The sequence below is a fragment of the Metopolophium dirhodum genome, chromosome 3 (assembly GCF_019925205.1).
Source record: "Metopolophium dirhodum isolate CAU chromosome 3, ASM1992520v1, whole genome shotgun sequence".
Classification (NCBI taxonomy): Eukaryota; Metazoa; Arthropoda; class Insecta; order Hemiptera; family Aphididae; genus Metopolophium; species Metopolophium dirhodum.
In genome coordinates, this window is record NC_083562.1 from 14,946,746 (window position 1) to 14,969,740 (window position 22,995).

The 22,995-nt window shown below is 30.2% G+C and overlaps 4 protein-coding genes across 5 annotated transcripts; all 4 read right to left on the reverse strand.

Annotated features, from left to right (window-relative positions):
* Window positions 1-1,573: 1,573 nt before the first annotated feature.
* Window positions 1,574-3,004, reverse strand: LOC132940878 (adenylate kinase 7-like). Its single transcript, XM_061008677.1, has 4 exons — window positions 2,878-3,004; window positions 2,578-2,678; window positions 1,886-2,041; window positions 1,574-1,792 (listed from the first exon to the last, which is right to left on the reverse strand). Exons 1-4 carry the CDS (start codon window positions 3,002-3,004, stop codon window positions 1,574-1,576), a joined length of 603 nt encoding a protein of 200 aa, XP_060864660.1.
* Window positions 3,005-4,431: 1,427 nt separating this feature from the next.
* Window positions 4,432-5,638, reverse strand: LOC132940314 (uncharacterized). Its single transcript, XM_061007833.1, has 5 exons — window positions 5,612-5,638; window positions 5,432-5,536; window positions 4,766-4,932; window positions 4,597-4,693; window positions 4,432-4,515 (listed from the first exon to the last, which is right to left on the reverse strand). Exons 1-5 carry the CDS (start codon window positions 5,636-5,638, stop codon window positions 4,432-4,434), a joined length of 480 nt encoding a protein of 159 aa, XP_060863816.1.
* A 199-nt stretch (window positions 5,639-5,837) lies between these two features.
* Window positions 5,838-7,000, reverse strand: LOC132940562 (uncharacterized). The gene is made up of 3 exons (XM_061008295.1): window positions 6,807-7,000; window positions 6,399-6,676; window positions 5,838-5,842 (listed from the first exon to the last, which is right to left on the reverse strand). The coding sequence occupies exons 1-3, from the start codon at window positions 6,998-7,000 to the stop codon at window positions 5,838-5,840; spliced, it is 477 nt and encodes a 158-aa protein (XP_060864278.1).
* A 6,522-nt stretch (window positions 7,001-13,522) lies between these two features.
* On the reverse strand, window positions 13,523-22,673 carry LOC132940343 (ATP-dependent RNA helicase me31b). Of its 2 annotated transcripts, none has more exons than XM_061007881.1 (11): window positions 22,488-22,673; window positions 20,577-20,956; window positions 20,435-20,510; window positions 20,133-20,367; window positions 19,905-20,048; window positions 16,745-16,839; window positions 16,511-16,633; window positions 16,305-16,433; window positions 16,023-16,203; window positions 15,742-15,953; window positions 13,523-14,992 (listed from the first exon to the last, which is right to left on the reverse strand). In XM_061007881.1, the coding sequence occupies exons 2-11, from the start codon at window positions 20,642-20,644 to the stop codon at window positions 14,918-14,920; spliced, it is 1,338 nt and encodes a 445-aa protein (XP_060863864.1). In that variant the 5' UTR covers window positions 20,645-20,956; window positions 22,488-22,673; the 3' UTR covers window positions 13,523-14,917. The 2 variants fall into 2 exon arrangements, with proteins under 2 accessions (XP_060863864.1, XP_060863863.1); XM_061007880.1 differs by having other exon boundaries at window positions 20,435-20,513; window positions 22,488-22,672.
* Between the last annotated feature and the right edge of the window lie 322 nt (window positions 22,674-22,995).

The following is a 22,995-nucleotide window of genomic DNA, read 5'->3' on the forward strand; positions in this document are numbered from 1 at the left end:
TCCATGAATAAAATTTTTAAATTACAACAAAATAACTAAAATCGTTATTTTTGGTTTTAATATTTTAATAATTTCGTCCAAATTGTAATTTAAAATGTCTGTAAAAGTAACGGATAATATAACTTTTGGATTTTTTGATTACAGTATGCATTATTTATGAGAATCTTTATTTTACATGCACATCGTAATATCAACGTGTTAATAAAACATTCGTAATTACGTACGCACTTCGAGGAGTCTGCAATCCACCGCAGGTGGATTTCCTACCTGAAAACATATTACGTGTCTCACGCATACAATACATACAAGCGTGTCTCTCAGGTAATTATAATATATTCAAATGATCGATGAAATTTTTAAGTTTTGAATATCATACACCGAATATTAAATAAACGAATTGAACAAAGTTTGAATCCTATAGAGTTGGTACATATTTTAAAGAGCAACGCAGTGAACGGGATCAGCTATAATATATATACAATTAATGCATTTTTGAGTCATTGAACTTATACACATAAGTTATAATATTGGCTATTGCGAACTATTTCACCTGAGATAACTTTTGACCGGGCAACGCCGGGAGGGACAGCTAGTTATTATATAAAAATTTATCAAGAATCTTATATTGCAGTTTAAATTGAAAATACAATTTTCTTACCTATAATTATTGAAAAACAACTAAAAAAGAAAATGTCAAATGTAAGGAGCTCAAAGAGTCAACATATTTTGAAAATCTTACCGTGTTGAGTCTGCGTGAATATTCTCAAACAATCGGCAAGACTCACATTATATTAGGTATTAGGTATTAGCCCCGTTCCTTAAAGTAAATTCCTGATCGTTCGAACCCGCGACACCATCGCCATCCCGAGAATATTGTTTTTTTTTATAATTTCAGTAATAACAACTATTGTAAGGTACTTTGTACTAAATTTTTAAGCTTTTTGACCAAGTGAACATTTTTTTATCGACAATTATTTACAAGACTAAAAAAAAATCTCAAGTCTTTAATAAGTAATAATTAGTAATATATAAGTGTACACCAATATAAGAAAAAAAGTATTCCGAATACTGTACTCAGAATACTTGTAAAAAGTATTCAAAATACCGTTATTGAATACTTTCAAAAAAAAATTTTTAAAAAGTATTCGGAATACTACCCAAGTCTAGAAAACTAGATGGAACGTATTGCAATCATATATGATACCCTAGGGCCTAAAAAATGACCTACCTAGGAGAGCTAAGACTTTAGTCAATAGCCAATCAAGAAATTATGAGCCTCGCTTATAGATTTTTTTTTTATCAATTATAGCAGTTGTTAAACTTGTTATCTAATATTATATTATTCAATTTATTATTTAGGTAGGTAGGCACTTATTCTTGTATACCTAATATAATATAATGTTATATAGAATATCTGTATTATTGTTAAACTGTCAAATATCAATAAAAACAAATAATTAATATATCTATAACGAGCTTACGTCATGTTTATAGCGAGAACAAAAAAAATAATAGGAATTTAAGAATTTAAAATAAATATAATATTTTATGTCTAAATTATAATAAATTCTTGTTAATTTTTAAACAATTCTTCTTCGCTGTTTGGATCTTCTTCATCCGTATAATGTGCTATCAAAACGTCCATTAATGATTTTGATTTAATTATTTCATTTTCATCGTAATTATACAATTGGAACATGCGGTCCAATATTTTTGGGATATTCACACCTCCCTTAGAATAGCCTGGTAAGTTTGGTAAACCTTCCGGATTCTCTTTAAGAGCCATGTATGCCTAACAAGTGTAATAATTATAATACGCATATTATTAAATCATATTAGTACAACGAATGTCAAAATATTAAATAGATTATATAGTTATGTTCACCAAAAAATCAACAGGATTTTTTGGTCTCACTTTTGCAACTTGAACTATCAATTTAGTCAAAATAGGAGTGACGTATTTCATTAGATATTCTTCGTTGGACAAACTTTCGATGTATTCGAAATCCGTCACCTTTCTAAAATCTTCTAGCAATGTTAACTGTAAGATTCATAGACATTTTTGTTAAAACAATATTACATGGTATTCTTCGTTATTATAGTAGAGTTTTTACTAAAGTACAATAATAAAAACTTTTTCACGTTACACATTTATTACGACGTCATATATTTTGTCGTTTACTATAGATATATTTTTGAGTTGGATACGATTTTTTTTTTTTTTTTGTAATTGTGATGGATTCTACATGGATATCCTGTACAGCAACCGATAAATAATATATAATTACCTTACCATATAGATATAGCAACCTCACTTAAACATTTTTATGCAATCATAATTTGAATATATATCTATTATCTATCTATGATTCACGTACGTACAGCCCACCACCAAGGAAAAACAATAACCAATTAATTATGCAAATATTCAATGATTTTCCGTGCAGCGGAGAAAATATCAAGTTTCACACTACCTTTACTATACGTCTATACACTATACGGTTAATTTTATTTAGCTCATATTACTTATTAGAACCACTTATAAATTATAATATATTATATTAAACAGATATTTACTTTTTCCTTGAGTTGTTTGTGTTTAAATTTTTGATGTTCAATGTTAATCTCTTCCTCTATTGAATTCGTTTTATTTAAATCAGTAATTTTCTCCAATATTCCTATAATTATTAACCTTAATACTGTATAAAACATATAGTACCTACCTACATCGATATAGGTAATTATTATTATATTGAGCCTCATTCATGTAACTGATAATGTTAGTTGTTAATTAATAAATTGTTAGACGTTAGTAAATAGTAATATAATAAGTATCTAATTACTAATTAGTATATGTTACTATAACTTTTTAATCACCATGTTGTTGATTCAATTTGATTTCCTTTACAACTATACTTAAAAACTGTTCAAAACTTGGATCAATTTCTGGTAATTGAACTTTATTAGTATACAATTTTAATGGTAAGTATGGAGATGCAATCATCTTTATCGGCGCATAGTAAAAATTGAGAAATTTCAAGAGATTATTATGATTTTGTTCATTCCAAATTAAGTGTTTGCTAAAATAATCGAGTTACTACATTATTGTCCATTAATATATTGACACATATTTTTAAAAATGGTTAATATTTTACGGGTTTTTTTTAATTTGTTTTTTTAGAATGGGTTTAGCTGCAACTACATTAGATACTATGGCGACGTCAGAATTTGATGAATGTATTGTGTCAACATCTGAGAACACGAGTCGTCTTTTTGCACTTGTATTTTTAAGCGTATTGGTGTTTGTATTTGTATGGATATCACTGTTCTGTTCAGCGGGTGAAATAACACACTCTGCGTTTTGCGTTAAATTAACTGTCAAATCTACAACAACATAATAAATAATAACACACCAATTAATATGCAAAAATACATATTATTATAATATAAGTATACCTAGGCTTTGATAAATAGCCAATATGTGTGTATATTTACTATATTTAAAAAATGTATATATTTGTAATTTGTATAGGTACTTACCGGGCAATTTATTAATATCTATATTTGATTGAAGTAAATTCGTATCATCGAATCGGAATAGCATTTTGGCTTGATCTGCTGTCGTTGGATATCCATCCAAGACATACCCACGCTTAAAAAGTGCTTTTCTTTCATTCAATAATCTATAAAAAAATATAAGAATTTATAGAATATAGCTGCAGGTGGTATCTACTTAAGAAAAATGTAAAAACGATTTACGGAATTAGATAAATATCTTCCAACTCATCATTATTGGCATCCATAGATGAATATAAAATTGATAGCTTTTTGTTTAATTCTGATATTTTGTTGGTTATAATTGAACTAATTTCAGTTTGGTCATCAGCATCATCTAATAAATCTTCCGAATCCTCGGTAAATTGACTTTTGTGGTACAGTGAACTTATTTCTTCTCTCTTCACAAAATAATTTGACACCATGCATAATTTGTTTATTAAAATAAATTATTTCAAACTCACAATTCCATTAATACAATCTTGAGTTATTTTTTTTGGTTCCAAGTAGATTAAACCATAATATTCCGCAAGTTGAAGTGCAAGTTTGGTCTTACCAGAAGCCGGTGGACCGATTACAATTAATTTAATACTCTATACAGAAAAAATACACTTTTATATTTAATCAGTACTAAAATAATTCTTTAAAAAAAATGTTCACTTTAATGTTATGAGCTCTTTTGTACGTTTCAACTAAATATTTCATTGAATTCAGTATTGATGATTTATTGTTGTACCATTCGAAATCAGGCCACAATCGGTTAATGCTCGAATTGACTTTAATATCTGCTGACATAATTTGTTTATGTATGCCCTACGATCGTTTCGAAATTTAACTTTTACATAATAAGTGATTAATTAGGTACAGTCTGAATTTTTAGCTCACCTTGAGTTCATATTTATTCATGAATGTATTTAATGACACAACCATTGGAGCTACATCGCACGACTTAGCGAGAGCCTAGAAAAATATTATTTAAATACGAACTCATAAGATTATTTATACTACACATGAGTGGCTGAGTTATAATTGGATACTTACAGTGATAATTTGTTTTAATGTATTTATTGGACTTTCAACAGCAAAAATATAATGATACTCTAAAGCTTGATCATCGGATATTACTTTATGTATCACCCTAACACAATTAATAAATAAACGCACAGTAGGTACTTAGTTATTTTATAAATCCATAAATAGGTATCTGAACCTGGCCAAGTCTTCAACGTGTATTACAGGTAAGTGATTTTGGCTATTTGGTATTGGAAATAAATCGGTAGTTGTACAAGCTGAGTCGAACGCGAATTGTAACAAATCTTGTTCAAACCCATATGTAAATCCCGCCCAAACGATTATTGTTTTCACAATTTCTTTTAACTAAAAACAAATAATAAATAAATATGTTGGTACAATAAAATAATGAGATGCAAAATCAGGGGCGCCATTTGCGGGGAGCAGGTTATAGGGGTATACTTTGGTTCCCCTATTTTTTTCTGTATCTTATTGGCCTGGATTAAAATTTAGGATGCAGTGAGCCCAATTTCTCCCACTCTCGCACTCGATCGTACATGACGGTCGCCGATCAAAACTATCCAAAAAGTATACACCAATTTCAAATAAATTGTACGTAAACACGTATATTATAGTGGTGCTAATTGTAACTGGTTGTATATTATTATAGTTCACACCGGACTGACGGCACTGCACGCACGTCGCGTACCGGCGGTTGTTGGTGGGGGTATCCAGTATAAGCAATATCTGTATTTACTATTTTTAAAAAGTGGCCTGACAAAAAAAATTGGTCTGCTTAAATTTTGGCACCCCTATTATAAAACTCAAATGGCGCCCCTGTGCAAAATGCAAATATTATGTTTACTCCTTGGGTTTCATTCACAGCCAACACCTCAAGTTCAAATTCATAATGTTCCATATACGTCGGATTTGGAACTCTATTATTCACATCAAGCTCACTCATATAATGCTTTTTTTATAAACAGTTATATTTTAAATAATATTATTGTTTATTTAATTTATTATACATGTATAACTCGCTTACTTTTTTATTGACACCTGCCCAAGTCATCACAGTTGATATTACCACTATCAATTTTATGTTTTTTGAAACATAAGCACCTTTAAGGTTGACGATTTCACTCTTTAATGACCTGAATATTTCTTTTCCTTTAGCTAATGCCGCAATATCACTAGATATGTCGATTACTATGATACCGCAGGTTTTCAGTAACCCCAAAAGGTCGGAACTGTTTACTGTACTCACAATTTCATTCTAATTTCAATACAAATATCTATTATAATTTCAAACTATATTCTCAAAACCTTAATAAAATAGTTAGTTACTTAGGTTGTTACGCGATAGAGTATAGAATATAGATGACCTGCAGGGGTTGCCAACCAGTCGATCGCGATCGATCTTTAGAGGAATATTGGTCGATCGTATCAAAAATTAACTATACCTACAATATCGGTTGATCAGTGATCACGTGCATAATCTTAAACTAACTTTTACGTTTAATATGCAAAATAAAGTATTTCTTAGCGAAGAAAAACATACAATTTTCCGATGAAGAAATAATAAAAGACAAATTTAACTGTACAATTCATTATTTGCATATAATAATATAAATAATATACCTAATTAAATATAGTGATCGCTCACAAGATACTTAAATTTTTGTAGTGTTGTAATTGTCTCACTTGCAGGGTGAGCTCAGGAATTTTTTAGAAAATTAAGAATTAATTATTATTATTAGAATTATATGTAAATACATATATTGTTATGTTTGTCAAGTGTCCATGGGGGTGGGTGGTTTTTAACACTCTACCCCCCCCCCCTCCCCCATTGAATACGCCCCTGTTCACTTGTTGGAAAAGGTTGGTGACCCCTTGCATAGACCATATTCTAATATTACCTACTTTTAATTTTAATGATTCATCTTCTACTGCTTCGATGTATATTTCATATGGAACTTCTGTTTTTATATCGTCATTGCTTAATTTATCTAATTTTTCAAACGATAAGTCATCTTCTAAAGTTTTATTGAACACTCTATAGTTATAAATTATCGCTTCTAACCGTTTTCTCGGTTCTATATTCAATAATCTAAAATCATATATTTTGTTATTCAAATTTGAAATGCCAATGTGATAAAAATAAAAATATTATGTAAATTATACAATAATACAATAATATGTAAATATGATTACTTACATTATAATATATTAAAACTCACCTACAAAATTCTATGCCTGTTAACCTATCAATAATATCATCAACAACAAACTCGTCATTTTTTCCCACATTTAATTCATTTATAATTTCAGACTCTTGAGCTTGAGACTCTGTAACATTTGATTGCCATTTTTGTGATATTAGTTGATAATTTTTTTTATTCGAATTGGATAAGAGATCATGTGCTTTAGACATCTGATTATTTTTAGCCAACTTTGTCGATATAAACTAGAGGTTTAATGTAATAATAATTAAAAATATTTATAATTATATTAACCATTACCTATATATTTTAATAACATATTACATTATGTTTAAATACCTTTATGAAATATTTTACATTAAATGAGTTCCTGGACTGATAAAAATACGATTAAAATTATAAGACCATTCAGACATCTCCATACGCTTGATATATTGGTTAACATTGTTTTTGAGTTCAATTTCGTCAAAAACTAATCTAGATAAATAACCGTCAGATAAAGTTGAATTAAAGATACTCATGCTGTAGGTACCTACCTAACCAATAAAATATCAAGGAAAACAGCAAAACAAATATAAATTAAAACAAAATGTAAGTAATACGGTTAATATAAATAACTTTTACAATGATAAATTACATATTGGTTGTTATGGTTTTAAATAAATTGTAATATCTATTGTCCCATACAACTCTCTGCCAAGTTTCAGTTTATCACGTCGAATATTACACAAATAAATTGTATACCAAGTTACGCTTTGCAAAAAAAATTAAAAACTTAACCGGAATTCAGAACGTAAACAGTAAAACATACCTATATGGGATACTGAGTAAATACTTACTTAGCTCTTAGAGCTATGCACGGTCTGGTCTGTACTGTCTAGTACAAAATTACAAAATTCCAATAATTTTACTCCTGGGTTCTGACTAGAAAAAAAAATGTTTGATAATTTATCGAAATAACGACGATCGAGTATTTAAATAAAAGTTTAGACTTGTAAACTTTACAAGACTGGAGAGAACGATTGAAGTACATTTGAAAATTGTTTTTAGTTACCTACTATACTTAGCACTCACATCACTTGTATTTTAATCTACTGGTGTTTTACTTACAGCGAGCTATTGTAAATTGTAATAAATAATAGTATATTACTTATCGGCTATCGTCGAAATCGACAATGTAATACTATATTATCAGATTTAAGTGTATTAAATTCTTTGGAAATAACGACTAACGACTTATACAAGTTTACAATATAACGTGCATATTAAAATGCTTATACATACCTACATTTATTATTTAAAGTATTAAAAAGCCAACTAAGGCCCTTCAATAAGTTATGTAAAATAATTTTACAGGTACTACTGGTTAGTGGTACTATAGGTACTAGTTAGATCTAATACTTATCTAAAGTAGTGAATTTTCTCAAATGGATAGTGAATATTTAATTTAAAATAATTAATACATGATACAATTGAAAAAGTTGGTTTATAATTATAGTATGAATCACTATGAATGTTAAAGTAAAAAGTATAAATTAATGTGATATTTGAGATTGTTTTATATTCACAAGTTGTTTTTAATCCCGGTATCCCGGTAGTCTAGTTTTAGACTAATACATACTAGTACCTATATGGCTATATAAATTATAATTAGTATTGTAATTTAATTATCAAAAAAATGTAAATTCCCCAAGTCTAAGGCCACCGGAAAGAGAATACATTTTAAAAATATCTATCTATAAGCTTGTGGACTAGTATGTAGGTTAGGTATATGGTTAAATTTGGCATGCAAAAAAAACAACTGTAATAGAAAACCAGATTACATTGCAGATCAAAAATATTTCTGTAAAGGAACATATTATGATTTATTATTTGACCTATACTGAGTATAAGGTCTATGGATATATCATATTATAATATGATTACAATCACCCATGTATCTTCTATATGTCAATCGCCAATCGTCGACATGTCGGAGACGACTAACAGTTCAATTAATTTCATTGAACAAAACAATTAAAATAAGCCGACAGTAGACGGACAGTTCGTTGAACAGTACCTATATTATGATATAACACAAACTCGTACATTTCGTTACACGTTCAGGATATTTTCATAAAATATTTCGATACTTCCAAGTTTCAATTCGGAGTGGGATGAGATAGTTGTTTCTCCGGTGGAGGCGTACCTACTGCACTTGAACACTTCTGCGCTTTAGATATGGTACAGCTATTGGTCTCACTGGAAGTCGATGTTTACGCGTAAGTTTATTTTGGGGCTTAAATTTACTGTTTAGACTTAAATTAAATATTTATTTATTTGTCAAAAATAAATAATTCATAAATACTACTTGGCCGACAGTTGACACTAATATTCTAAAAAAATTAATTCTGCTCCGAGTATAGCACTTCTACGGTACTTGGAATTAATAATTTAATAATTTGCCGATGAATTTTGTTAATGAAGCATGTACTTAGAAATATTATTACCCAACTAGTAAAATAATAATAACTTTTAACGGAAAATGTAAATATTACAAATGTGCAGGGTTTAAAATATTACATATATAATACAAATGGAAAGATTTTAGGTGATGATAATAAATTAAAGGCATTAAACACAGCGATTATTAAACTTGGATGAATGATAACATTCTATGAATCTATAACATTATACCAAATAACTAGTCCTGCAGTAATTTGTTGGGATAAGAGAAAAACTGTGGTTAAGCACTTTAAAAAAGGTGTTAAAAAATTGAAAGCAACTATTTGTACCTAGTACTTATTAAACTAATCCAAATATTTAATATTGAAGAGAAGTAATATCTGGGGAGCCAGGAGGTGATGAATTTTCTCATAAAACAAGTATGATTTTTAGTTTTTTTGCTCGCATTTTTAAGTTAATATTTCACATTCATTTAAATATCTGTTTTCTTTGCTATCTCTATCCAATAATATCTAATCATATTTTTTACTAATTTTGTACTTAAATGCATTTAGTCTTTTTGGTTTGAAATTCAAAAGTGGCTACTGTCTCCAGCTTGAAAAACAATATAATTTTGTTTGCTTCATAAAATTTATTTATCTACGATAACCTGTGGTCTGTGGACCTCTATACTCTATAGTCTATAGTCTAAACCTTTAATATTTTGCATCCATAAAAAATGTCAATAATTTTTATACACTTTCGAATACATTGAAGTTAATAACAAAATAAATTGGCCGTATAATTTATTTTCAATTTTGAACAATATTATATTATTTATTTATTTTGTTGTCAATTGTCATGTCGTTTGGATGTTTATTCATACGTCCGATTACACATTTTGAATCAATTTCGTGACGAACCATTTGTCGAATTATAGTAATTTTCTTTAACATAAATACACATAATAATCAATTTACGAATTTATTAGTATATCTTATAGTTAAATAATTTTTATAACCTTGCGTAAGATATAAAACTGTTGAAGAAGTTAACCTCATAAAAAAATAAAAAAAAAAAAATCTTACAAAACAATACATAGGTACGTTCCACAAAGTTCATTCGACGTCACACGTACTCACAATTATGTCAAACTTTTCCGAAAACATCGACACCGTCATCGAGGAGGTGCTGGAAGACCTCATCACGGCAGTGGTGTCAGATTCCAACGAAAGCCAAATCGAGACAACCGTCCAGTCGGTGCTCCGGGACATTGTAGCCACGGAATTTGGCTACGAAGACCATCTACAACTGTACACCGACACCGATAACATGGACAAAGATAGACAGATGGTCGCCATCGTCGATCAATTGGTCGACGTTATGATTCCCCTTGTGTCTGAAACGTTGTCCTCCGTGCCACACGTACAGCCCGGATACGCATCCTTAAACGGAAAGGTTGTACTGCGGTGCGAGGAGGAGGACATGGTGACTTCGAGGTCCGTCGTAATTCCGACCGAGGGCACGTTTGAGGCGAAGATCATGTTAGAAGTTCTAGACGGCGAGTTTAATCCAGGAGTTAAACCGGCACCCACGCAGTAACTTCACGCGGGCGGATAAGGCGATTCGCGGCCGCCGTGTGGAGGGAAGTTGAACGCGCCGGGCGTGTGATCATTTGCCTAGGTTGCTAACAATGGGAAAGCGTCCGCAGAACCCGATACCTCCGTTCCTCGGTCGAGGGCAGCAGTCAAGGCGAAGCGATGTGGGGTCGAGGTAAGATACGTGAAAGTGCACTTTTGGGTTGATCGGCGGTAACTCACCAACACACGTTCTTCGGCCACCGCGACAGTGTCGACACGCGAGACCCTCTGGAGGCGTGGCGGGCCCTGGCAGCTTCGGTCCGAGAGCGACGACAACAACACGACGGAGCTGGCTAGCTGTACTGGCGCGGACAACGACGCCGTCCCGAAGGTATCACTGACGATGACTGCTGCAGCGTTGCACGAAGACGACTCACGATGGTAACCGCAGAGCACACGTCGGACGACTAAAATTATTATATGGTAGTTCGGAACGCGGACGTCAGCAGCGCCGGATCCACGGAACGACGAAACATTTCAGGATTCGACGGTGCGCGACTCCACCGGATGCGGTTGCAGACACTGCGCCGACGGGATGCCGGGCTAGGGTGAAAACCACGGAGTTTCCAGGACAGCGGTGTTGTCCACCTAGATCCTCTCCCTTCTCCGCCCAGTGGTTTGATGATCTCGCCGGCCTAGTCACGACGCCTCCGGTTCCGCAGCACCCATATAATAATAATATAGCCTTCGTCGCTCGCTCCGATGAGCTTTGGTCACCGTCACCATCATAGTCGTCTTTGGCACCTGCAGTACAATCTATAGCGCACGTCATCGCACACTAGCCAATCATCGCCAACCGTCATCGTTGCTCTCGCAGCCGTCGTGGTCGGGTTCCACCCTCTTCCATGGTTGTATCTTCATTAACCAACAACTTTTTTGATACGCCGTACCAAACCTCAATAAAATATTTTTATATTGAACGTTTTGGCCTCGTGAAAGGATAAGTGCAAAATATTGTCATGCACCATATGCACATTGCACACATCATTGTAAAATCAATAAATTCATCACCCGGCTATAAGTCTAAAATAATAATAATAAAAACTATTGGTTTCGTTGTTGTTGAAAGAACACCAGTACCATTGATTAAATATGAAAAAACACTAACAATAATGGTTTTTGAAACAGTAAGAACTTTTTTCATTTAAGTGATATCAAAAAAATAAAAATAACGTTGCACAGCCAAAGTTCTCCTTTTTATGTGGTGAAAATCTCGTTTCTTAGTTATGACTATAGCCTTCTAGGTTCTTTCCCGCGCAAAACAGTTTTTGCTGTTATACATTTGTAAGACGGAGACAAGGAAACGGGTGTAGCGTCCCTCTTAATACTTTTGTTACCTACAAAGTTTATTATCATGTATTTTATGCTTCAACTTAATTTAATACAATTGAAATGTGTACAAACAATAAAAAGTTAAAACCATTTACATATTATAATTATTAATTAAATCACATATATTCTTTAATATTGGTCTACTTTAGATCAATACACAGAATAAAAAACAAAACAATTGTTTGAAAAGTTTAGATAAACATATAACAAAAAAACAAAAATTAAAACAAAAAAAGTATAAAATTTCACTGTCTAAATACTGTATCTTTAATAAGCGTCAATGACATAAGGGTTTGCTTTCACGTATTTTATCAAACATAACACCATTGATTGTTTAAATGCTGATGGTATACATCAATACTTTACTTAAATACTTTACTATGACTGGAAAAATCAATATTTTGCTTGAGCAATACTCTTGCCAGGTGTTAGTCAAATGAGTAGGTACGGAGTCTTACCATAAACCAGACTATATAATTTACATCCTAATGATTAACGAGTCATTAGCAATGACCATCTGATTGTAAAATCAGTATCTATAGTAAAATTTTTTCAAATATTTTTCTTTTATTTATACAGCTTTAGCCTTCTCGCTTTGTCTTTAAAAATTAGAACTCTCACTATTTATACATTCAGGTTACTTATAATATTATGTTCCTATAATTGTATTATGTTTATAATTTTATTATGTTCCTAGCTACATCTAATATTTTGTTTCGAATTAAGTCAACTTGCTACTTTCAGAAGGATTGCAGAAGAAATCACCCCCATGGCCTCAAAGTATGAGATTGAATGATTTTTACACCTCAAAAAGATAGGACAAACCACAGTAAAAAATCCAATTGTAAAACCAAAATGTTCCACACAAAATACCTAAGTATGTTATTTCAATTTTCATAAGCTCCAACCAATCTAAAATAAGGTCAGCTATTTCAACTAATTATGTTATTATTAATTCTAATGTTTGTATAAGTATTGAAGGTATACTTTGAAATTTGATACCTCAATACTTCACAAATTTACCATGACTTATTGAATAAAATTACTTTAACTATTATGGATCTCCTGAGCAATTCCAAAAGTTTCAGCTATATGTTCAATATTTGTATCTATAATCAACATTAATCAATACTTTACCTTTCATTCTATTTGTGTAGATAATAATAGTAATTTTAATGAAGAAAAACATAATATCTACAGGTATTAATAATACTATAAATTGTTGCTCTGAAAAATATTCATGATATTAGTGTAATATATATTCACACAATACTTATTGAATTTAACAATAAATTATTACGTAAAATAGTTTTAAGGACAAAAAAAAAATAACTTAAATGGTGGTTGAAAGTTGGATTTATTTAATTGTTATCAATTCATTTTTTTTATCCATTTACAAATTTACACAAAATTTGTATATAACAATAAATTTTTTTGACATGAAAATAGTTGGATACACAGTGAATTTTAATAATACATAATAGAGAAAATAATATGTTATACACTAATTAAACGGGTAACGAGATTTATAGTTGATATAAAAATTACATATGTTAGTTAAATTAAAATATTTTATTGAAAGTCTAATAGAATTTGGCTCTATTAACAAATATAATTTTAACTGTAACAACAGTAGGCGGATTTGATTAAAATATTGATCTTTAATTCAGTAAAATAAAATTTGTTTGTAACTTACAACCATTTTTTATGATATTTTATATTTTTTTTTTCGATGTAGCAGTAATATAACTCCTAATTAACGCAGCAACGCTAACACCATATTTTATTTTTTGAAAAAGAAAATCAAGTACCAAACTTTGTCGAACTATAATAAGGATTTTATTTTAATTTTTAATTTAGTTTCTAAGTCTTGAAACAAAAATGGTACTTAGTTATTTCATTAAGAAAAAAATAAAATTTAACAAATTTTCCCCCCCATACATAATTTGACTTCAGCCCTGAAATCCCAAGTCAAATTATGAATATGAAACAAATTTTTGAAAGATTTATTTATTAAGTCATTTACATAAATAGTAATTAAAATTTTACCGTCCAAAATTATACCAGAAAAAATTAAATTGGTAAGAAAACAATCGGGCTGAAGTGAATGTTTTCATAAACCAATACTAAGAAAACAATTTTGTAGGACGGGTTCCAGCTTTTAGTAGTTGGTTATTTCGTACTGGAACTGAGATAGCTGTATTCTCAGCTCACAATTTGGATCAATTGTTAATAGCCGCACTTGCATAAGAGATCTTTTCGCTAATTCAATAGCAATAAATTTTAATGTTTTTAAATATAATAAATAATATACTCTTATGTACAATATATCGGACAACAGCGAGGGTATTTGTTTTTATCTTAAATATATACATATTTTATTGCCAATGTGGCAAGTATGTAGTACTGAACACGAAAGGCTTGATCCAAGAAGTTAAGTCACCTTAACGAGATACAGTACTACCATGCAAGGCAACATAAATTTCTTGTGAAATGAAAATAAAATAATACTAATAATAAAAAAAAAAACAAGAGAAGAGATTTTAGTTATGAATTTACGAAATAGAAATAAAAATTTAAGTGAACTGCAAATAGTTTTTAAATCAAATTTTTCTTTGGATCGATTGAAAAATAAAATGTATATATCTTGGGTTCTTTGAGTCTTAAAGTTAAGTATTTAGGTATTGAGTTTGTTTTAGATACAAATATTTACAATAGTTGGGGAAGGATTTTTCATTTACTAAGGTCCATTTCTTCATTAATATCTACATCTTCTGGCCGTGCAACATATAACCTTGGATCAATTACCTGTAAGACAAAAAAATTAAAGTCATATCATAAATAAAATATAATTTTCGGAAATATATTTATTATTTAGGAAAAAGTAATAATAGACTTGTGTATCATAAATACAATTTTTAAAAATTAATTCTTTTTTTTTTTAATAATAATTAACATACCAGAAAGTATAGCACTAGCAAATAAAAAAAATGTCCTACGATTTGTGAACAATTTAAAATTCAATTTTGTAAAAGAATTGCTCTCCGAATACACTAACATTAAGAAATAAAAATAAATAACTTAGTAAAAGAAACAGCAGTAATCAAGTATTTTGTAGCCTATTTTAGCAGGAAATGTTGGTAAAAAAAAACAATTTGCAACATATCATTTATAATTTACAATTAATAATTAAGTGCCTCTGACTGTATGTTTTTATTATTCTAAATTTCACAGATTTCTAGAAAGTGTAAGGCATAACCTTAGCAGAATTTTGAAAACAAATATAAATTTCTTAAAAAGATTGTCGGATTACGCGCTACAGAGAACAGGAACAGAAAAGTATTCAAAATGTCTAAAATATATGCATTGGCCTTAAATGGATTAATTAAGAACCAAAATATTAAACAGTGTCCAACTTAAACTGTAATATGATGAATATAAATTATGTTAGCAATTTCCATGATAATTTTATTCATTTTAATTAAGCTGCTAAATATTATTACTTAAACCTTATTAGTATTCTTTTATAAATAACTTTCAGTATGCAAATAACTTACTTTAGGTATAGGTTTTATTTCCGTGCCTAATTCTTGTTCAATACGGTGTAAAGCAAATCGGTCATCATAAGTGATAAGATTGATGGCTATACCAAGATGTCCAAATCGGCCTGACCTACCAATACGATGCAAATACGTCTCTGCCATTTTGGGAAAATCAAAGTTTATCACAACATTTACAGCTTGTACATCAATACCTCTCGTAAATAAATCTACAAGAAGAAAATAAATTGTATTAAAGGAATCAAAATGAAAATAAATACTAAATTTAACTATATTACCGGAACAAACAAGATTGCGGCAAGATCCTTTTCTGAAATCATGGAATACACGATTACGATGTGCTTGGGCCATTTTAGCATGAATGTAATAACAACAATAGCCGAGATCAGTAATTTTTTTAGCAAGTAACTCTACACGCTGTGTTGAGTTACAAAATATTATACTTTGGTTTATTTGAAGCTGAAATAAATATAAATAAGAGTATTATTTTATTAAAAGTATATAGAATAGAAGTATTTTATTAAAAAAAATTATTGGTCATAATTTTAATAAATGAATACCTTTGAGAACAAAGTGTTCAAACAGTGAACCTTTTGTTTTTCTTGAACAAATGCATAATACTGAGTAACTCCTTTCAAGGTTAACTCTTCCATCAAGTTTATTTCATATGGACTACGTAAATGTTTATCCTAAAACAATACATGTTGATTAAATTATCTATCATTACAGTCAAGTTAATTGCATTGACTTAATTTAAAGTACTCACCATAAACTGTTTGACAGTCAGAGGGAATGTGGCAGAGTATAGGAGGATTTGCCTCTCAGATGGTAACCTCGAAATTATATGATCTAACATACCTTTAAAATCTTGTGACAAAAGTTTATCTGCCTAAAAACAAAAATGACTTATTAAATTTAAATTTAATAATATCAAATTAACTGGCTAAAATCTTAAGTTTGCATTTTTTGAGTAATTGAATAAATAAGAAAATGTATTTACCTCATCTAAAACTAAAATCCGACAATGATCAACTTTAGCTATGCTTTTGTCTAGGAGATCCAATATTCTTCCAGGAGTGGCAATAATAACATGCACTGTAAAAAATATTAATATATAATGGTAATGATGCATACATCAAAAATGTAATCAATTAAATATTATAAAGAATTCAAGAAGGATTAGTGTATATAACTTAAATGCAATACATAGGCCATAGCATACCAAAAAATTAGAAACCGGATCCCAATTTGGTATGTTTAAAAAAATTATTTTATAATTTTCAATATATAAGTAAAAAAAAACTAACTAAATGTCACCTGTGTTGTTGTTTTTGTTTACAATAAATAAATTGTGATTTTTAAGATATATATATTCCATGCCACAAGAGAACGCATACAGACGATTAAAACTCCCAGCTTTCCCACCACTATACTATCGCGAGCACCGGCCGTTGTTATCGGTGCCCAAGGTATTCACATTTCAGTAGACAAGTGGTTGAAAAATATTACAATTTCAAGACAACAAAACGCAGTCATTTATAATAACAGCTAATAGAGCCATATGCATTCTCTTGTGGCACAGAATAAAGTTTCATAACATAATAATATACTATATTTAACCTGTGCTAAATTTTCAAACAATAATTCAAGACCTATGAAACAAAAATTCAAAAAAATTGTGCTTATCTGTTAACCAATTGAGACTTTGTTATATAAATTTATATACTGCATCATACTGTAATTGCAGCTTCCAGATATGTTCATTTTTAATATAATATAATAAATTTAATAAAACCACTATATTGGAACATAATAATAGGAAATAACAGTAATACTGAATACCAGAGACTTACTTAGCTATAAAAATAGATTGTATTAAATTTCACAATTATTGAAGAGATTTTACTTAGATATTATGCTTATTATTAAAGAAGCACACAATACAAAAAATTTTTTTTTTAATGTTAAAATATTGTAGCTATGGCTATATTAAATGATTTGCTGAAAATCCGATTTAAAAAAAAAATGATTCCTTTAAGAGATATTATAAAATGCAAAAAAGCCGAGTGACATCTTTGGGCCCGGCTCATCGTAATTGCCTATCTTATACGTGTTAAAGTTCCTCACTTCACGCAACAATTTACCAATCTAAAAATTTTACTTTTGAAATTTAGTTTACGTATAAATGTGTGATTTTAATGTTTAAGATGATAAAAGTATCAAAAATTCAATATAATGTTTAGTTTTTTTAAATATTAATAAATCTTTAAAGTGATCGTCATGGCCATTTAAATATAAAATACAGATTCAAATATCTCTTTTAAGATTTTTAATATTAATTAAAAAACTTAACGTTATATTGAAATTCAGATACTTGAATTGTCTTAAACACATAAAATTACACATTTATATGTAAATTAAATTTCAAAAATAAAATTTTTAGGTTGGTAAATCGTTGGGTGAAGCGAGGAACTTTTACCCATATAAGATAGGCAATTACGATGAGCTGGGCACAATGACATCACACATCTTTTTTCAATTGCTCATAACTCATAAGTTATTGAATAATGTGAGTAGAAACGTAAAACCTATACCATTATTCTTAGAATTGAACATTCTTTCAAATCAAAAAACTTTTTTTTGTGTTGTGTGCTTCTTTAAGAGAAATAAGTATATGATAATCAAGTAAATACAAATTTTAGTTCAATATCTAGGTGCTATTAGAATAATAAACAATACTTATTTTATTTTGCTAAGATATCTACAGTACTTAATTAGTGATTACTTGCTCTCAAAAATAATTTCTCACTCATAAAATTAAAGTGAAGGGGAATCCAAGTATATCATCATAGAGCACATTAATTTATTATACAAATTCCAAGAATATAATATTATTATTTTGATAAATAATAAATACTTGTACTAGAATATCAGACATTTGAATCAATTTATTACAAGTATACAGTATAATTATTATATAACAATTTTTTATTTCAAATCTGGAATTTAAACTCTCAAAAATAATTTCTCACTCATAAAATTAAAGTGAAGGGGAATCCAAGTATATCATCATAGAGCATATTAATGTATTATACAAGTTCTAAGAATATAGTATTACTTTTTTGATAAATAATAAATACTTGTACTAGAATATCACGACATTTGAATTAATTTATGAGTATATAGTATATTATATGACAATTTTACATTTCAAATCTGGAATTTAAACTCTCAAAAATAATTTCTCACTCATAAAATTTAAGTGAAGGGGAATCCAAGTATATCATCATAGAGCATATTAATTTATTATACAAGTTCTAAGAATATAGTAGTACTTTTTTGATAAATAATAAATACTTGTACTAGAATATCACGACATTTGAATTAATTTATGAATATACAGTATATTATATGACAATTTTACATTTAAAATCTGGAATTTAAACTCTCAAAAATAATTTCTCACTCATAAAATTAAAGTGAAGGGGAATCCAAGTATATCATCATAGAGCACAATATTCTTTTATACAATTTCCGAGAATATATTATTTTATGATAAACAATAAATACTTGTACTAGAATATCGGACATTTTAATCAATCTATTGAGTATATATTATAACAAGCTTACATTTCATATCTGGAATTTAAATTCTCAAATTATTCATGTTTTAAGTAAAGGGGAATCTAAAATATATCATCATGGAGCAGAATATATATATATTCAAACAAGCAATTATAACTATTTAAATAACTACGAATTAAAATTAATTATTTATTTCCAAGAAACTGGGAAAAAATTGTAATTCTCTTAGAATTTATTGCACTGAAAAACCTATTACAGTAAATAGTATAAAGTATATAATTCGGAAAATAATTTTATTTGATATTTAAGCTCTCAAATATTATATCTCACTCATAAAGTATTTTAAGTGAAGGGGAATCCAAAATCTTTCATCATAGAGCAAAATTAAAAATATATTTTCTATATTAATCTAAAAATGCATTATTAATTTAAAACTATATAATGCAATATATGATAATATCAATGTTGGAAAAATTATAATATAATATTTAGTAGGTGATTATGATTATAAATACAATCCCTTGCTTAAATCTTGCCCAAGAAACAGTTATTACAACATTATTTGTAAAACTTACCTCTTTGGTAAATACGAAGAATATCATCCTTAAGATTAGTACCACCAGTAGTCACCATGACCCTAATGTCCAAGTGCTTTGCAAGCTCAATACATATTTGACTAGTTTGTAATGCTAATTCTCTGGTTGGCACGATCACAAGTGCTAAAACATAAAACATTCATAATATTATAACAAAAGTTGATAATTATAATAATAAAAAATCAAGAAAAAGATCAATATTTTTACCTTGTATAACATCTAGTTTTGGATCCACTTGTTCAAGGACAGGTATGGAATAAGCACCAGTTTTTCCTGTGCCGTTTTTTGCTCTTGCCAATATATCTTTGCCAGAAAGTGCTATTGGAATACTTGCTTCTTGAATAGGACTAGGTTTTTCCCAACCTTTTTCAAATATACCCATTAATAATTCTCGTTTTAAACAGAATTCTTCAAAGTCATTTCCTTTAGTTGAAGTAACATCCTATAATAATATTTTATAAATAAATATTTTATGTATTTTTTTAATGTATTCATTTCATGTTACGCACGCTTGTTTTAATCCGGTGATCTTGAGGAGGAAGTTTAAGTTTGGCCTTCCACCCTGCATCATCTATTCCTTCGAAGCTACTGGACATATAAAAACAGTTAGGTATACAGTTGCATTAATAGGAACTAACTATTGTTACTTACATTCTATTTAACTGTTTGCTGGGCATATTGAGGTTAATCCCAGAGTTATTGTGATTTGTAGCAAGCATCTAAACTTCTTTGAGGTTCTAAAGAACCAACGTGTGTACACAAAAAAAATTGTTTTAATTTATGATAAAACAATCACTTTTTAACACTAAAACGTGTCTACTTAGACTTTATTATTTACAACAAATAAAAAAATAACCAACATTTAATAAAAATACCATGAAGTATTCACTTTTCTCTTTATAAAAATGTAAGTTAAATTATAGAAAACTTATTTCACTTATGAAAATAATGTCTTTTTTTCTTGGGTTGATATCACTCTATCAACGAAGAGTTACAAAAAGCTGATTCCAATGGAGAAACTTTTAATAAACCTGAAAAAAAAATACAATCAACAATAAAACATGATGAATTGGTATGTTTTTCTATATAAATAGAAGAACAAAATAAATAATCAAATACCTAATTTTAACTTTTAAATGGTCAATTAAATATTTATCAAGAAATTACAATACCTATAATCTAATATATCAATGGGTTTTACCACTAATATCTGTTGATACTGAAAAAATTAGATGGCTTTAAATTGTATTCTGTAAATCTGTTATAACATTTTTGATAATATTGTTATTATAGGCATAGCATATTGCTCTTTTCAAAAATTATAATACAAATTGTTAATTTATTAAATGTATATTAAAAGTTAAAACTACAACTTGTGAATTTGAATATTAATTGTATCTATAAATATAAGCAATTTTATAACTTCTAGTTTAAACAAAATCAATACAAAATGGTAATAATTAAAGCAATTTAAGGTTAAAATCCAAAAAGAAATTACAGAACACAGAAAGCACTATTTTATTTTTAATCTCGAATAAAAAAATATTTTTTATTTAATAGGAAGTTTCTTTTAAAACTTCATAAGCTTCTATTCATTTAGCATCCTAGAAAATGTTATACTTTTTAGTGCTTATTTTAAGTAAAATGTACTGTAGATTTAAATATAATACATTACAATTCTTGAATAATTTTACCAACCTAGGTAATTATTATGAAAAAGAAGCCGATCAAACCCACAAATTGGCTTAACAGACATTATTCAAAGAAAATTGGATAAATCATGTCGCGTCATAAAACGTGCGAGTTTATCGTGACTACTGCTATAAATAGAATATAGAAAAAGTCAGGACAAAGTATACACGCGACCGACGTACTAAAGAGATGTGATTAGTTTTTCGATAACCGTAATTACCGTTTACCTAAATACACACTTGGGATAATGATCCAACAGTCGACGAGTATCTACTTGACGAATATTACGTGAACGAGATATCGCCGTATGTGGTGTTATACAGGTGAATTTTATCGGCACGGCTGTGATTATTTGAAAACGATTCCATCAGCTGACAGCAAATATAATTTAAAAAACAGCGTTTCGGCGAACAGGTATTCGGGTGTTTAAGGGGTAACGGAAAACCCCGTGGTCGGACGGTCGGATGAGGCGACAAGACCAATCGAAAAACGAAACCCTCCCGAAGGGCAGCTACGAGTAATAGAACGCGACCGTTATCGAGTAATAGTCGATGGACACGGCGTTCTGGGTCACTACCAGGAAGTGGCACGCCATGTTTGGCACAAATCCGGAGCACATAAACGAACGTGCCACGACGGTTAGGCGCGTCACGGGTTCGGCTGGCTGCCGGCCTAACGTCGACGCGTATTCCTCTGTCGCCGCCGCCGAAAGCCCATGAGTTTATCAGAGTACGACGACCACAACAATAACAATAACATCACGCCACCGCTACGACAAAATGGCGGCGGTCAGGTGTTCTACGGACAACGAGGTTTCTCGCCGGTGCCACTCGCAACGTCGGTACGTACGAACACGAAAATATAACTTACCAAATCCAACGGCGGAATGTCCACGGGCGGCTCGCGTTTCGTGTTCAGTTCGTCTGTCGGGCGGACGTCGTCTTTCGCAGTTCGGTTCGTTTTTCGAGAAAACGGGCAAAAAATAACATCTATAGTCACACAATCAACGTATAAATGACGTCGCGCGAAACGGTCGCAACAACAAAAACGTTCGTACCTCCACTCTTCCCCCGGCCATCCCTTCCACGCACCGCGCGATCAACACCGCAACCCCCACCACGTGCCGCACGGTTAAAGTAGTTGTTCGCTGTGTACGCTTGATCCCGTGGGGCGCACGTACGTCTCCCGATCGGCAGCTGCAGTGCAGCCAACCGTTAGGTTGTCGTCGTCGGCCCGTCTGTCGACTCCAGAGGCGGGTATCACCAACGGAGGCCCACGACTGGCCACTACGAACGGTGCCGCAATGCTGTGGCGCTGCCGGCTGCTCGCCGACCACTTTTGGCGGGACTTTTGACGACAACCAGCGATCTGGTCACGA

Excerpts from the sequence above, each read along its gene's own strand:
- LOC132940878 (XM_061008677.1), bottom strand. The coding sequence starts at position 3,004 with ATGATTGCATCTCCATACTTACCATTAAAATTGTATACTAATAAAGTT. Across the intron at positions 2,679-2,877 it reads CAAATTGAATCAACAACATG|GAATATTGGAGAAAATTACT; the intron begins GTGATTAAAAAG and ends TAATAATTATAG. Across the intron at positions 2,042-2,577 it reads ACAAACAACTCAAGGAAAAA|TTAACATTGCTAGAAGATTT; the intron begins GTAAATATCTGT and ends TGAATCTTACAG.
- LOC132940314 (XM_061007833.1), bottom strand. The coding sequence starts at position 5,638 with ATGACTTGGGCAGGTGTCAATAAAAAA. Across the intron at positions 4,933-5,431 it reads CTGTGAATGAAACCCAAGGA|TTAAAAGAAATTGTGAAAAC; the intron begins GTAAACATAATA and ends ATTTGTTTTTAG. Across the intron at positions 4,516-4,596 it reads CATTAAAACAAATTATCACT|GCTCTCGCTAAGTCGTGCGA; the intron begins GTAAGTATCCAA and ends ATATTTTTCTAG.
- LOC132940562 (XM_061008295.1), bottom strand. The coding sequence starts at position 7,000 with ATGTCTAAAGCACATGATCTCTTATCCAATTCGAATAAAAAAAATTAT. Across the intron at positions 6,677-6,806 it reads ACAGGCATAGAATTTTGTAG|ATTATTGAATATAGAACCGA; the intron begins GTGAGTTTTAAT and ends ATATGATTTTAG.
- LOC132940343 (XM_061007880.1), bottom strand. The coding sequence starts at position 20,644 with ATGCTTGCTACAAATCACAATAACTCTGGGATTAACCTCAATATGCCC. Across the intron at positions 20,514-20,576 it reads AGCAAACAGTTAAATAGAAT|TAGCTTCGAAGGAATAGATG; the intron begins GTAAGTAACAAT and ends TTATATGTCCAG. Across the intron at positions 16,434-16,510 it reads TGACTGTCAAACAGTTTATG|GATAAACATTTACGTAGTCC; the intron begins GTGAGTACTTTA and ends GTATTGTTTTAG.